This window comes from Colias philodice, chromosome 9 (assembly GCF_061535455.1).
Source record: "Colias philodice isolate Cphi_HAF_F1 chromosome 9, ilColPhil1 Martin Lab GWU primary, whole genome shotgun sequence".
NCBI lineage: Eukaryota > Metazoa > Arthropoda > Insecta > Lepidoptera > Pieridae > Colias > Colias philodice.
In genome coordinates this window covers 7,230,980-7,247,091 of record NC_143094.1, presented here as the reverse complement: position 1 = coordinate 7,247,091, position 16,112 = coordinate 7,230,980, and the positions used below count along the sequence as shown (strand labels likewise).

Here is a 16,112-nt window from a genome sequence, read left to right as displayed (position 1 = left end):
TTGTAATTGTCATTTGATAACATCTGGCCGTTATAACAACCGACCTGTCAGATGTTGACAATAGTAAAAGGCAATGTATAGCTAAACGTGATGTTGACGTGATGAGAGGAACGGTTGACTGTGTCATTCGTATTGCTTGTAAATATTGTTTAATTTTAAGGAAAAACGGCAATATTTATAAACAAAAATACTTGCCGGTGAAATGTTATTCCTTTATTAGTATAATTACAATTTATGGAAGAATTTCCGCACTGGGAAATGCTGCAACACACCATGTTTACTCACGCACGTGTCAGAAACAACTGAACAAGCGACCACCAAGCGACGAACAGACTTGTGGAATGGTAACCACCTGAGTGGCGACAATGTCACGCGCGCTTACGACTTCTAGTGTCTTGTTATTTAGATTTCTATGATGCTCAATCAAAAATCTCAATCTTTCATTATGAATCACCAAACATTGTTTTTTTTACTTTGACTGCAGAACTACTTACTCTATGGGCACAAAAGGGTGTGTTAAGAAATGATAAACTCGAACCAAATTTATGTAAAAGTTTTTATTAATATTTCAAACACAATTATCTATGTACAAATTACTTTGTAAAAATATTAATTCTTGTCTTATGATTTATTCAATCCATTGTATTAGGCAATGCTCTAAAAACATAAAAAAAAACATGATATATGTAAATCTATTCCATTACATTTATTTCGTCCAATAAGTACATGACAAATATCGTGTACGTAACGTGGTTAAATATATTATGAATATTCCACATCACATTAAAACTAATTCATTTATAAAATTTGAAGTCATGGGTTGTGAATACAATTATCCAGGATTCCTTGAATACCAGCAAATATCATTCGAATCATGATTTATAATTTTGATATTTAACCACATTAACATTATTTTATTGATGGACTAAATATATAACATTATCATATATTTCCATAATATATTAAAATATTTATTATGCATATGCATCAATCAAACCATCATGATAAACATCTCAAATAATGGCATACATTATAAAATCATAAATTACATCTATATTTTAACTAAACATAAAACAAAATACAACGGGGTATGGCGTAATTCGGCACAGTAAACAATCTATTATACATCATGTTGTAGATTTGAATCGTGCTGAAATAGTGACATTTTATTGAACACAGAACAAGGCGTAATAATATTGAGAAAACTTATTATGGAACGTAAATAAAGATAACAAATAATAACGATCATTATTATCATTTGAAGTTAATAATTACAGTTTCGCAATAAAGTGAGTTTATAAAATTGTATGTTATATGTATGTTAGGCTTGATCAAAGGACCACAGCGTATTCAAGCTATTTACACACGTCAGCCTTACGTTATTTTGATTATTAGATGAAAGTGAAGTCATTTTTGTAAAACAGAGGCCATAAAAAGTGATGGTTTCTTCAGAGTGGTTAACGTGTGTACAGAGCTCGTGTGGGCGGGAAGACATAAGGCCCATCGTGTTCTCGACAATGTAACGTCGATGTTTGCATTCGCAACCGTAACCCTACCTTTAAGCGAATATTATGTTTGTCTATCAACAGTAGACCCAATAATAAATAGTGAGGAAAAGGAGTATTTTACACAAAAAAAATACGAAATATGAAAAAGAGAATTCATGCGGAAATAGAATAAAAAAAAAACAATTGAAATATATAATATCCAGGCATGCTAAGAAAGACAAAATGAAAGTAATTATCATATAACGTACATAATATTCTAATTTCTAGAAGAGTAAGTCGTTTTTCCTTCCATTCTACATGAAGATATGACCTTGAAGGAGTATATTTAACTGAAACGGGTACAATACCGACGTATCTCATCTGAATTCCCCCGAGACACGTGGACCGCACTAGTGCGGCGGGGCCACAGAACATATAAAAGAGGTTAGAATGGCAATAATTCGCCGTTCCTATAAGAACCGGTGTCGCCTGTGGGTGTGGCCAAGTCCACGCAAGTCCGCTTACGCACATATTTGCAATTTCAAATCTAGCCAATCATAGCGCCGCGCGATCACGCGATTTAAAATGGAACGAATCATACGCATGATGATGATGTGAGCAGTGCTCATATCCTTGGCGCGTCTGCCTTGCCTACAATGCCTTTCTAACCTCTTTTATATGTTCTGTGGGCGGGGCTACGGTAGCGGCGGGGGGTCGGTCGGCTAGCGGCGCGGGCCCCAGGCGGGCGGCGCGCTGGCGGGCGGGTCGGCGCGCGGGCCGCCGCGCATGGTGGGGAACTCGTGCGTGGACGCCGTGTCGGGCGCGCGCTGCTCCCACGGCCCGCCCTTGACCACGAAGCCGCTGGACGGCGCGTTGCCCGCGCTCTCGCCGCTCAGCGCCTCGCCGAAGTCCGCGAGCGACGGCGCCGCCGGCCGCTGGTAGCGCTCCACTACGTCTTGCAACTGAAATTTTATGTATGCGATTAACGACGGTCACGATACATGTGATTTTAAACGAATGCCTGTGATTAATCAGGATGGAAAACAATTTAAAAAATGCCTACATCGCGCAGAATTCGACTCGAAACGATAAAATCATACTTGATTTTTTTTACAAAACTTGTAAAATGTCATATCTATCATGCATTTCAGAGAATTTAAGTATTTTATCAACACATGAATTAAAAAAAAATCTACTTACATATTCCTCTGCTAAAATCAATAGATGATCTTTAGCATCGAGAACATTGTTCTCTTCTCCAGCTATAATGACGATATTGTCATCGCCCTGCTTCGGGAAACGAATGTCAACTTTGAAATCATCCATAATACGACGAATATTTTTGCCTTTAAGACCAATAAGTCGTCTGTGAACGCGAGGGTCAATTTCTACCTCCTCTCTATATTGGTTATCCTATAAAATTATTAAAAACAGTAAGTATTAATATTAGATTGCATTGTTTTAAAATTGTTATATAAACAAAAAAGGAGACTTGAAGTTATTTTGTTTGTTAATTTTATACTTTATTTAAGCAGTAATAATAAACACTTATTTAAAATGAAATAAAATCAAACGTACCAATTGATGCACAATAGCCATAATGGCTTCTTTAGCTTGTATAGCCTTATCTTCATATCCCTGTATGGTAATAATGTTCGCGTCGGGTTCTCCGCGCTTTGGCAAGTTAATTTGTACTCCAAAATCAGCACGAATCCTTGAAATCACCGCTCCACCCTTACCAATTACAAGAGGATGGTATTCAGGGTCAACTTCGAATTTCAACTCAAATGATCTATAAAAAAAAGGGAATTAAATTTTACATTGTCCCAAATATTTATCTTTCTACAAACACACAGAATTTTCGAGAGTTATACCTGAGTAATCGGTCTTCTTTCTCTTGTTCCATTTCCACAATTTTCTCAGTAAGAGCTTGTTTGGCTCTTTCAACATTAGTTGGGGTGCCAGTCACCTGTAAATAACAAGTGATGATATATTTTCTACAATTAGAGTAATTTGATATTTTATAAATATTTGATTAAAAAAAATGGTTGTTTGTAAAGTAGGTTTACGATCGAGATGTTTACGTGATAACGTCTTATTGGTGGCAGCGCTCGAGATGAGACGGGAGATCGGTCCGTCTCTCTCTCGGTATACCTGCGACCGCGCTCGTGAGGTTTTGGTGTGACACAAGTTTCTGAACATGTCACCCGACTAAAACGATTTTAAAAACGTTATCACGTTAAAAAAATTATATATACCTTGACAATATCAGTAACTTCATCATTAGGCGGCATCAAGATATGTACATCATAGGTCTGCATCAAGTCTCTCCTCTTTTGACCAGCCAGCAGTCTATGCAAGTCATTTGGCACTTCAACATCAATGGTAATTGGAACCTACAAAATTTTCCTCAATTTATATTTGTATATTATTCCTTTGATGTATGGAAACAGTGAATTTCAAAATAAGTCACTGAATCCAGACCAATTTTTATTTATGAATATTACCTGATCAAGCAGAGCTTTTTTAGCATCTTCACAGTTTTTGGGGCGACCTGTTATTTTAATAATATCATTAGGCCCAGGTTCAGAGCTCTCATCACTTCTCACTGGAATATCAGCACCCTTAGTTGGGTCTCGGTCTGGGAACTTAATTTGCACATCAAATTCCGCAGTTATGTCCTTTACTTTAGCACCAGACGCGCCCATTACTGTTCTGTGATGTTTTTGTGGTATAATGCACTCAATCGTAACCTGTCAAAATGAAAATATTTGTTTTTCAATCAGATCAATGAGTCTTTCTTTGGTGTCATATAATATTGATTGATAGAGAAGATAACTTAACGAGTATTTAATATATATTTTTTTCTATTTGCTTCTAACATAATGTAAATTTAACAGAGTTTAAAAGTTACTTTTATAAGAATACAAACCTTTGCTTCCAAATCTTCAATAATTTCGTTGATTCGGATCTTGGCCGCTTCAATACATTCCTTAGGGCCCTTGAGTACAACCCGGTCGCTGGGCACTCCCTGGCGAGGGAAGGATATCTGCACGCCGCCGCACTCGTCGGCGATGCGACGCAGCACTTCCCCGCGCCGCGCCACGAAGTGCCGGTGGTGCCGAGGGTCCACGGACATCTCGCCTTCCGACACATTGCTAATGTCTAAAACTGCTGTCTCCAGCTGTTTGCGCGCTGCTTCCACTTGATCTTCGCGACCTAGTCAAATATTTTATAGTACTCAAATTATAATATAGAGCACAAATAACTAACAATACTCAGTGATTTTGTATTTTAATGATATTTTACAAACCTAAAAATACAATACCCCATTTTTAACATATTCAAATACAATATGATTACAACATTTTGTACAAGTGCAGACTATAGTGATAACCTTATTTTACATAGGTATATTTAAAAATCAATGGATTGTGATAGTGAGTAGATAGCAACATGAGACTAAAAGTTATCAATAATATACATAATAGGTATGAAGTTATCATTGTAATTTTATCAAAGTACAAAATATATTGGGGTAATAATTGTTATAGTAATCAATTTGGTTCCCAAACTTAATAAATGAACAAGAACTTACCAATTATGAAAATGGCTTCCTTATCTTCATCTTTTTCTGTGGGGAAAACGATTCGGGCGCCAGTTTGCTCTCGAATTTTTTTGATGTTAGCACCATTCTTTCCAATAAGGAATTTATGGTGTTCGGGCTTCGCTCGTACAGTGGCCGTGTGCGAAGTTAGTTCTCGTTGTGAAGCATGTGCTAATAGTTGTTGTTTAGCTTTTTCAACATCTTCAATAGGGCCCCTGATTATTACTTTGTCACTATCGCTATCAGCTGGAGGGAATTTAATAAGTACGCCGCCACATTCCTCCATAATGGAATGGATAAGTTTTCCACCAGCACCAATTAAGGAATTATAGTATTTAGGGGCAATCGTTACTTCTTCAGTTACAATATTGGCTTTTTCATTGTGAATTTGTTGTATCCTCTTCACAGCATCTTCGACATTCTCCCGTTTACCTCGAACAGTAATTACATCACTATCATCACCCTCAGCAGGCAGATCAATAACAGTCTGGGTTTCATCCCGAATTTTTCTTAGATTTGCACCACCCTTTCCAATGATAAACTTATGGAACTGCTTGAAAATAGGCACTTCTTGTACATATGAAGATTCTGCAATTTCTTTCATTAATTTGTGTAAGAATTTCTCACATTTTTCAATATCTTCCTGTGGTCCTCTTAATTTAATAGGACTCCTCTTCTGTCCCTGGTCTGGGAGTGATATAAGTACTCGTTCAAATTTTTCGCGAATTTCTCTTATCTTTTCACCTTTCACCCCAATCAAGGATTTAATGTACCTATGATCAACATAAACCTCTTTTGTCCTTTCGTTTTCCAATTTCATTACCATATCTCTTAATTCCCTTTCTGCATCAGCTACTCCTTGGTGGCTACCTTCTATGCGAATCACATTGGTTCCTTCATTTTCAATAATATTAATAACTACACCAGTCCCTTCCTTCAGTCTGTTAACTAAAAGTAAATATGTGATTAGAAAATAGAAACCAAACAATGTGAAAATGAATATACAAATTCCAACCAAAATTCTCAACTTACTGTTTGATCCACTCTTGCCAATAATATGCTTAAAGAACTTAGGATCAACGGACAACTCTACATAAGTAAGGGTTGCAAGTAAATTTTTGACAAACTCATCCAATTCCACTTGAGCACGTTCCACTTCTTCTGGGGGTCCATCAATTTTAACTTTGTCTTCTGAATGTGTTATATCAACATGTACCTAATGAACAATTAATTTATTAAAATAAATTCAGTATGATCACACTTCATACAATCGAAACAAGTTGGTCATCAGCTTATTTTTACCTTTGACAAACCTTGGGTAATCCTCTTAATGTTAGTGCCATCTTTGCCAATAATGTACTTATGAATCCAAGTTGGTGCATCTACGGTTGCGGTTTTTACAGAATTGGCCTTTTCACACACCTTAGATAGCGCTAAAAACAATTATCGTAATAACATCACCTTACAATATTAAAGGATAGTGTTAAAATAAATTACACTATGTCTAAATTATACAATTCCTTATTTAAGAAATGTTTTACTTTTCTTTTAATTAAAAAAATTGTTTTTTTTTATTAATTAAATATTCCAATATTTAATGAAAAGAAACAATGAATAAATTAATTTACCTAATCCAATCTTATTATGTGGTCCATGGAGGGTAATTGTTCCTGTAGGAGAATCAGGAGGAGGCATTTCTACAGATACACCAGTTTCTTTTAAAATTTCCTGAATGGTTAATCCCCGGGCACCAACCACATACTTGTGTTGCGATTTTGGAACTTCCACTCGTACCGTGGAGCATTTCTTAGCCTAAAATAGAAATTAATCAAGATAAATAGTAAGTAATTCATCATCAGAAAAGTCTCTGTAATAACAATAAAAATAACTGCGTTAAAAACAACTGTTATTTTTATTCAATACTTTTTAGTGTATTTTTCAACACAAATCAAACGAGCCTAATCCCGATAAAGTTGAGTCAATATATTACTAAGTTCCTATGGCCACCTTCCGATTCCATCATCAAATCAGCTCTATGTTATGATAATGTTTCATCGCTATCCAATTTAAATACGTATACAAAATTTCAGCTCAATCGGTTACCGGGAAGTGAATCAAAGTTACTTGCTACATTTCAATACAGTACAATACAGTACAGACAAAAATGCTCATAAAATAAAAACTACTGGGCTTATCCGAATAAAATTTTAATGGGACCAATTCGACACCATCCTGCATCGAACAAAAAAAGAATCACGTAAATCGGTTAAGAAACGGTGTACATACATAAAAAAATATATATACCGGCCGAATTGATAACCTCCTTTTTTTGAGGTCGGTTAAAAATACATTTTATATAATAATATGTGTCTATAAAAGGAAATATTACCATCTCCTCATAAATCTGCTCAACTTGTGCTTTAGCGGCCAATACGCCATTCTTCTCCCCTGCGATAACGATTTCGTCGCTCTGCGTGGACGCGGGCGGGATGTGAATACGCGCTCCCGTTTCATCGCTAATTTGCTTCGCACGACTCCCATGTGGCCCATGGATGAATGGATGATAGATCTTCGGTACGGTAACACGTTCCAATGCTTTCCGCGACTAAAAATACATTTATCATCATTGATTTTGTATTTCATTTTTTACTAAGTGTACAAATAAGTTCCCGTCGTTTTAGATGTATATATTTAGACATTTAGGCAATACAACAAATTTTCCGTTAGAATTCGTAGATGATAATCGGCTTGAAATTAAGGTTATTAATTTAAGAATAACATATACCTATTATTATATTATTAACGTCATGATAGCATCATATATATTTTTTTAAATTAAAATTTACCTGTTCTTCAGAGAGAACTCTAATCTCATGTTCTGCCTTTTCAATCCCCTCCTTAGTACCAGTGATTGTGATAATCTCACTGTTGTCCGCAATGCTAGGTACACTAATTTTAGTAGCAGTTGATTTCTCTAAATCCTTCATTTTTTGCCCTTGTTTTCCTAGAATCCAGCGGTAATGTTCTTTTGGAATATTGATTTGCTTGCTTGCCTGTAAAATTGGATTGTGTTATTCAGATATTTCTTTTGAGTACCAAAATATGACTTCATGTAAAAAAATTACCTGTTGTTGAAAATGAGTTAAAATAAGACGTCTTGCATCAAGTACAGCACTGTGTTTTCCAGTAATTAAGAATGTAAGGCTTCCATCCTTGCTAGTAGATATCTCAATATGAGCTCCAGTATCTTTCGTGATGGCTTGACAGGTCCTTAAAGATTCGCCTTCTCCGAAAGTATTGGCATTATCCAATTTTCTTTCTTCATAAGGTACATGGAACACCTAATAATAAAATAAGATCATAATAATATAGTTCTCTTTGCTAATATAACTATAACATATAATGATTAATATTTCATACCTGAGTGTGCAGAGAAGAGCCAACACGCAGTTTATTGGAAACTTGTTGAATGTTGCGTTGTACAGGTGGCTGTGAGTGAGGCAAGGCAGGAAAAAGATCGTCATAGGCATATGAACTGTTGTTTTCAAACGCCACATTGTTCATGTCATCATTATTATGCACAGGTATTTCAGAGTGTACGGGAATCATATCTCCAACCATCATGGATTGCTGATGCATCATTTTCGTCCCCTCCAGCAGTCCTTGTCCGCGCCAAGTCGTTACAGTACTAAAAGGCAATTTCAATTAAAATGTAAATTTAATTATACAATTGAAAAAGCCTGTAACTTGTTTAAACAGGTGTTGCATAAATGATTTTATAGTTATTATTTCTTTCAGTGTTTCATTAATTTACATTGAAACTTTATTTGTTAATACTATTGAAGGTCATGACAAATACAAGTAGGCGAATTAAAAAATTCACCTTCTATTAAGAATTAAGATAACAATATCTTTAAGGACTTCTAACTAGGTACATATTTTCTATAATCTATATATATTATAAAGAGGAAAGGTTTGTATGGTTCTCACGCATAAACTACTGGACCGATTTTGATGAAATTTGGTACAGATAATCTTTAGACCCTGAGAAAGAACATAGGCTACCTTTTATTGCGAAATATGTACCACGGGCGAGCCGGGGCGGACCGTTAGTTTTCTATATGAGGGTGACTTATTCACAACTTTTACACAATGGAGGAGTATGATTGAAACAAAAATGTATATTTTAAGTATTATTTTTAGACAGTGTTCAATTTCAATTGCTAATCATTTTTGTAATCATGTAAATTTTAAGTATAACGCGTTTCATTAAAGAAACAAATCTTTAATGGCGGCCAAAGCTGACATTGACATATGGTAGGGTCAGTAAAAAAGAAAATAAAAATAATGTAACTGGATAATTATTTTATTAATTATTTCAAATTGTTTATTGATAAACTTTTTTGTTATGGTATTTGTGTATTTATATGAATTATCATATTTACGTATACAGAATACAACAAAATCCTCATAATATTTGTAATGCCCATAAAACTGAACATCTTTTCCCAAAGAACATATTTTGTCAAATTACAATAAAACATTATTTACTATCGCAAATAGTAACCTACATAATTGTCATTGTAAATTTATGATAAAAACTATTATCGGGAAAATCAAATACATTTTAGTGATTTTACTTTTCCCTATTATTTTTTGCATGCCGTACGGCCGTGTGTAAGCGAGAGGGAATGATAAGCGCCGCCATTTAAGATTCGTGTCTTTAATGAAATGCGTTATACACCAAATTTTTTTATAGTGCAATTTCATTTGGATAGTGTGATGTATTACAAACCTGCATGTAAACAGTGCACTCCCAAATGAGAATTGAAATTTATGTATTCACAATAAGAGTAGTATTTTGACATTCAAAACTGATTAAAGGAGTGGTATCTGCTATCACTGTAGGTATCGGTATCCCGATGTGTACTGATACCCATGGCGGTAGCAGATAACTCACTGATGTAAAAAAATTACTACATCCAAAATTGAAGTATTATTCTTTAATAAAACTATAATAATTATGAGCAAATACAAATTCTAAATACTTTTCACATCCATCTTCAATTTCTAAACTCTGTATATATAATCCTATTTTTAATAAGTTTAGGGATATAGGGACAGAGAAAGCGACTTTGTTTTATACTATGTAGTGACTAGCGGTCCGCCCCGGCTTCACCCATGCTACATACATATTTCCATTTCCATTTTACATAAGAACCATCCTCGTACTTCAATGAATATAATAAAAAATAATTATCGAAATCAGTCCATCCGTTCATGTGTGATGCTATGACCTAGGAAAATGGGTTTCATATTTATATATATAGATTATGGAAAAGTATTTAAGTTTGATACATAGTTTTAACCCCTTACCGCATACAAAGCCATATATGGACGACCAAGTTCATGAATTTTTTATAGGCTAACCATAAACAATATCTAAAAAAACTACCTTACATCTTAAACAGCATTTCATCGAGAATTGGAATGTAATTAATTTATACAGTGTAAATAATATCCATCAGATATATTAGAGATTTAGTCTAGCGCATGCGACGGTTTGGGTGCGCGGAAAAAACCGTGATTTTCAAATTAAGATTTCAATATCAAAAAGGTGAGTAAAGCCATGAAAAAAAATATTACTTCATTCTTTAGTCTTTCTAAAATAAGGCAAAACATTTGGTTTGGTTGTTTTTTTGCTTTAATCGTGTTTTTTTTAACTTTTCCAAATCTGTCATATTTGGCTTCGTATGCATTCCGTCCAAAATATATTATGTCATATGTGGCTTGGTATGCATTCAAGGATACTTTCACTGATTGTTCCAGTATCGATCCCGGACACTTTTATCTCACTGCTAAGCATGTAAATATCATATCATCATCAATAAATACAGACTCATGCTATATGCCACTGTATAATTTTTAATTAGCCGTTTCAGAGCAAATGCGAAAGTCAGGGAAAGCTCTTATTACCAAAAGACGTGGTCGTCTCTCAAAAACTTAGGAACATCGGTATCTCTCGAGTCTCCTCAGTATTCCTGACTCGCCAATTGCCGCAAAAAAGCTACGAAAAACTCCTGCAAGACATCTAGATTTTCACTTTGATTCTGTACCATCTGATGGCATTAGTCATTACCCAATTTGGAAGAAGAGCACCCGTCAGCTATGCCTATATTGTTCAAATTTCGTTCTTTCACGTTATGTGAAAAATATAACGTGTTTTTATGTTTTAATGACAAACGTAATTGTTTTAAGCAATTTCACGAAGTATAAGTTGGCTGTGATTCTGGGTGATATTCAGGTATCCATATAAAGTACTAACATTTCGCCCGCGGCCTCGCCCGCTTTTTCAAAGAAAACCCCGCATAGTTCCCGTTCCCGTGGGATTTCCGGGATAAAACCTATCCTATGTGTTAGTCCAAGTTACCCTCTATATTATGTGTGCTAAATTTCATTAAAGTCGGTTCAGAAGTATTTGCGTGCAAGAGTAACAAACAAACACATACACATACATCCACCCTCACAAACTTTCGCATTTATAATATTAGTAGGATAGGATTTATGTAAAATATATGTAGTATATCAGTTGACTTAGCATTCAGGATACAAGCCTAAGTTTAGTTTGGGGCTTAGCAACCATGTGTGTGAAATTAGTCCGGAATATATTTTTATTTAATTATTTAGTTACTTTTTTCTAATTGCATACGAAGCCATATATGACAGAAAAAATACAACAGACACTGCATACGAGTCCATATATGGCGCCGTTTCATATTTTCTATAATATAAGTAAATAATTTTTTTTCTCAATTTGATCTCATAATGTAAGGTCTAATAAACACTTTTTTGCAAAAAAATAATTTTTATTTCATCTCCTTAATAATTCATGCAATAAGGGTGCACTCACACACATCAGTCACCGTCAAGTCACCGATGACTGATCGGTGACGGTTTGTGTACGTATCCACAAACACCAGTCACCGTCATGTTGTCCGTCAGTCACGTCGCCGGTTTGACTGAATCATTGAACACATACATCAGGTTAGTGAGTGATTAGACGTGTGTCACGCTAGAGAACATGTAGCAATTGACGGTAGCACGACGCTGACTGAACTGAGACGTGACGGCACCGGGTGAGTGGGGATAAAAGTATGATACATGTATGGAAAGATTATTTGACGTGCCTGACCGGGGACGTCACTGATAGATTTCGTGCCGGCGACTGTCGTGTGGGAACAGAATCATACTAGAACTATTGATACATATTTTTTTTTAATCCTGTCCGGTGACGTGCCGTGACGGTGACTGATGTGTGTGAGTGCACCCTAAGGGGTTAAAATTAAAAAAATGTTATGTAAAATGCAATTTATAAAAAAAATGTGGTGTGTATGAACACACCACATTTTTTTTATAAATTGCATGCAAAAATCTTGTAATATCATTTTATAAAGTTTAAATTAATGTGACATAAAAAGAAATCATTAATCTAATTAGAACGAAATTAATACGATATTTAATGGCTTTAGAATGTAATGGCTGGTTCACACTTTGATTAGTGCGAGTGCAGGTGATGAGTAGTACTACGTGTGGACAGCGACTGTTTAGTGCGAGTGTTTAGTAGGCTGTGTAGTAAAGTGAATAGAAGCGTGTTCTATTTTTTTGCGAGTGGACTGCGAGTAGCCACGTCCCGCGCGCCCTCCCTTCCCCCTCACTCGCAGTGTGCCTGCCTAAACACGTCTGGACAGGAGTGTTTAGTGTTTAGTGTTTAGCGTAGTGTGTAGCGTCGCGAATTTCACCATTGTCCTGCACTCGCACTAATCACCTGCACTCGCAGTTGAATTGGACACTACTCGCACTACACACCTGCACTCGCACTACACACCTGCACTCACACTAATCAAAGTGTGAACCAGCCATTAGGAACACCAGTTAAAATGTAACACATGTACCAACATAGCCCTGTTATTAAATTTTTTTAACATTATAATATGTGGAAGGTGTAAAGAGTCATAAGTTTTTATTTAGTTTGGCATTCTTTTTATTGTAAAATACATACTAATTTTAAGGAAAGGTTTGCTTCAAACATGGATTATGGAATTAATAAATGTATATTAATACGTAGGTATTATAATTTATTGTGAATTATAGAAAGAAAGATTAAAACATTTAAAAAGACACACGACCATCAATCATACCTTTTTAATGTTTATATACATAAATCATGAGTATTTTTATAGTTAAAATAAATTCATACAGGATCGGCAATCCAAATCGTGATAATACGTGTCACCTCCAACACATTTGACGTGGAACTTGTGTGTATGAAATGTATCAATATTTACCTTATGTACTGTAGCTAATCAACCAGAACGTTTATCCTTGACACGCCAGGGTCAGATATTCTTCTTCCTGAAGACAAAATTATAATAAAATATTGATATTGAATGAAAAATTCGGAAATATTTGCTAATCTAAACACAGACGTACCTAGCGCCGCCGCGGTCAGAGAGAACATAAAGAATAGAAATTTGAATAGAGTATAGACTCTAGTCTACCATATGCAACTGAAACAAAGTCATAAAAATTTTATCGTAGTTCACTAGTGATTAGCTCTACGTGAGCTGTACATTATCATCAAATCATATTAGGAAGTTTTTCTTAACAATAGTCTAAAAGACTTAGTAAATGATATTAATATATGTGAAAAAAATATTTCTTTCTTGTGAAAAAAATATTCTTTGTCGCTCGTTCCGCGCTCTCGCTCGCACTTCAAGCCTTAACATGGAACGCCTCAGATGAGTCAGAGCGAGGTAACGCCGCATGAGTCATGTTTTTTCGTGCATGCAGCCGGCTTTATCCAATTATAAGACGTTGTCACGTCAAAAAACAGAACAAATCTGTGGAACAAATAAATCTAAAAATATAAATTTGCATGGGAAATCTTGTTGGCAACAAGTCTTGTTCGTGAATGGTGAATAATTAATAAATGACAAAAAAATATATGAATAGTAATGCTGCGTACAAACCGGCCAAACAAACGCCAATAAATAGGTTAACGTGGCGGTAACATCAAAGGAATCAAGCTATTTGATCGAACTCTTTTTGGACGCTCGTCGCTCACCAAAGGCCAACTAGGCCAGTGGAAATTAACATTAAATTCGCAAAGCACGATGTAGATTTGAATTTTTGGTATGTTGTTTGGATCAGTTAGGGTGATGTAAATCCCAATTTGCAACTTCGAAAAAGTTGTGCTCGCTGCGCACCACGTGATAAACTGCGAAAATTTTGGACTTTTTTCACTTTTTGCTCTAAAAGTCATAAACTATGCGTTTCCGACAAGTATGATTCAGTACATAAATTAAGGTTATTAAATTTGCAACAATTTAAGCCTAACCGCAGCTCTCTAAACCTTATAACGACTAAACTGTGGCTATTCGAAGATGGTTCATTTTTCCCGAAATATTGAAATTTTTAGTTTTGCTCCCGTTTGAAGCAAAATATTGGCAAAAACCGCTCGTTCTATGAGAAGTTCGTATAATAAAGTTGTAGTGCATTTAATTTTCTTTCATAAGAGCATAGAACAAAGTCTGTGAGACAAATATTTCACACACAATATCTGAAAAACAAAAAGAAGGTAGAAATAGATTTTTAAAGAATTGAAACTGAGAGCATATAAAATCATAAAAAGAATAATACTTTTTCATTTGCAGGATAGGTAATTAACAAAATTACAAAATTTGGGAAAGTAGGAAAAAAGATTATACGCAAATAATAAACTGCGAAAATTTTGGACTTTATTCACTTTTTGCTCTAAAAGTCATAAACTATGCGTTTCCGACAAGTATCATTCAGTACATAAATTAAGGTTATTAAATTTGCAACAATTTAAGCCTAATTAAAGCTCTCTAAATCTTATAGCGACTAAACTGTGGCCATTCGAAGATGGTTCATTTTTCCCGAAATATTGAAATTTTTAGTTTTGCTCCCGTTTGAAGCAAAATATTGGCAAAAACCGCTCGTTCTATGAGAAGGTCGTATAATAAAGTTGTAGTGCATTTAATTTTCTTTCATTAGAGCATAGAACAAAGTCTGTGAGACAAATAGTTCACTCACAATATCTGAAAAACAAAAAGAAGGTAGAAATAGATTTTTAAAGAATTGAAACTGAGGGCATATAAAATCATAAAAAGGATAATACTTTTTCATTTGCAGTATAAGTAATTAACAAAATTACAAAGCTAATTAAATTTGCAACAATTTAAGCCAAACCGCAGCTCTCTAAACCTTATAACAACTAGGTAAGCTGTGGCCTTTCAAAGATAGTCAGTTTTTCCCGAAAATTTCAAATTTTTAGTTTTGCTCCCGTTTGAACCAAAATATTGGCAAAAACCGCTCGTTCTATGAGAAAGTCGTATAATAAAGTTGTAGTGCATTTAATTTTCTTTCATTAGAGCATAGAACAAAGTCTGTGAGACAAATAGTTCACTCACAATATCTGAAAAACAAAAAGAAGGTAGAAATAGATTTTTAAAGAATTGAAACTGAGTGCATATCACTACATAGTATAAAACAAAGTCGCTTTCCCTGTCCCTATGTCCCTATGTCCCTTTGTACGCTTAAATCTTTGAAACTACGCAACGGATTTTGATGCGGTTTTTTTTAATAGATAGAGTGTTTCAAGAGGAAGGTTTATATGTATAATAACATCCATTAAATAGTGGAGAAGTACTGTTATTTTTGAGGTTTCTAATGTGAAGTCGTAAAAAATTACATTTTTTCCGCTTACATTGCAAACGCAGGCTGAACCCTACGAGTTTTATCAAAATAATGTACTAAGTATTATACACATTGAAAAGGTCTATAGAAAAGTCCGCGATGGTATATGTCTATCTCTTATGGATAACCCACAATAACTTTTTTTTGTCATTTACTTTTTACGACAAATAATGGCTAATTTTCGATGCGATTTTAACCAATACAGCATTAATCCTTAACCAATTAAATACCTTCAATAC

At 34.8% G+C, this 16,112-nt stretch overlaps 1 protein-coding gene across 1 annotated transcript; it reads right to left on the bottom strand.

Annotated features, from left to right (window-relative positions):
* Positions 1-542: 542 nt before the first annotated feature.
* Positions 543-13,664, bottom strand: Dp1 (satellite-binding protein 1 Dp1). The gene is made up of 17 exons (XM_089699256.1): positions 13,585-13,664; positions 13,440-13,506; positions 8,515-8,782; positions 8,220-8,435; positions 7,941-8,147; positions 7,484-7,699; positions 6,723-6,906; positions 6,397-6,527; positions 6,127-6,310; positions 5,086-6,042; positions 4,420-4,706; positions 3,995-4,240; positions 3,746-3,883; positions 3,362-3,456; positions 3,066-3,279; positions 2,688-2,900; positions 543-2,449 (listed from the first exon to the last, which is right to left on the bottom strand). The coding sequence occupies exons 3-17, from the start codon at positions 8,734-8,736 to the stop codon at positions 2,210-2,212; spliced, it is 3,750 nt and encodes a 1,249-aa protein (XP_089555382.1). The 5' UTR covers positions 8,737-8,782; positions 13,440-13,506; positions 13,585-13,664; the 3' UTR covers positions 543-2,209.
* Positions 13,665-16,112: the final 2,448 nt, after the last annotated feature.

Bases quoted from the DNA above. Each gene is read 5' to 3' on its own strand.
- Dp1 (XM_089699256.1), bottom strand. From the start codon at position 8,736: ATGATGCATCAGCAATCCATGATGGTTGGAGATATGATTCCCGTACAC. The intron at 7,700-7,940 runs GTAAATTTTAAT...ATGTATTTTTAG, and splicing joins GAGTTCTCTCTGAAGAACAG to TCGCGGAAAGCATTGGAACG. The intron at 2,901-3,065 runs GTACGTTTGATT...ATAATTTTATAG, and splicing joins TGGCTATTGTGCATCAATTG to GATAACCAATATAGAGAGGA.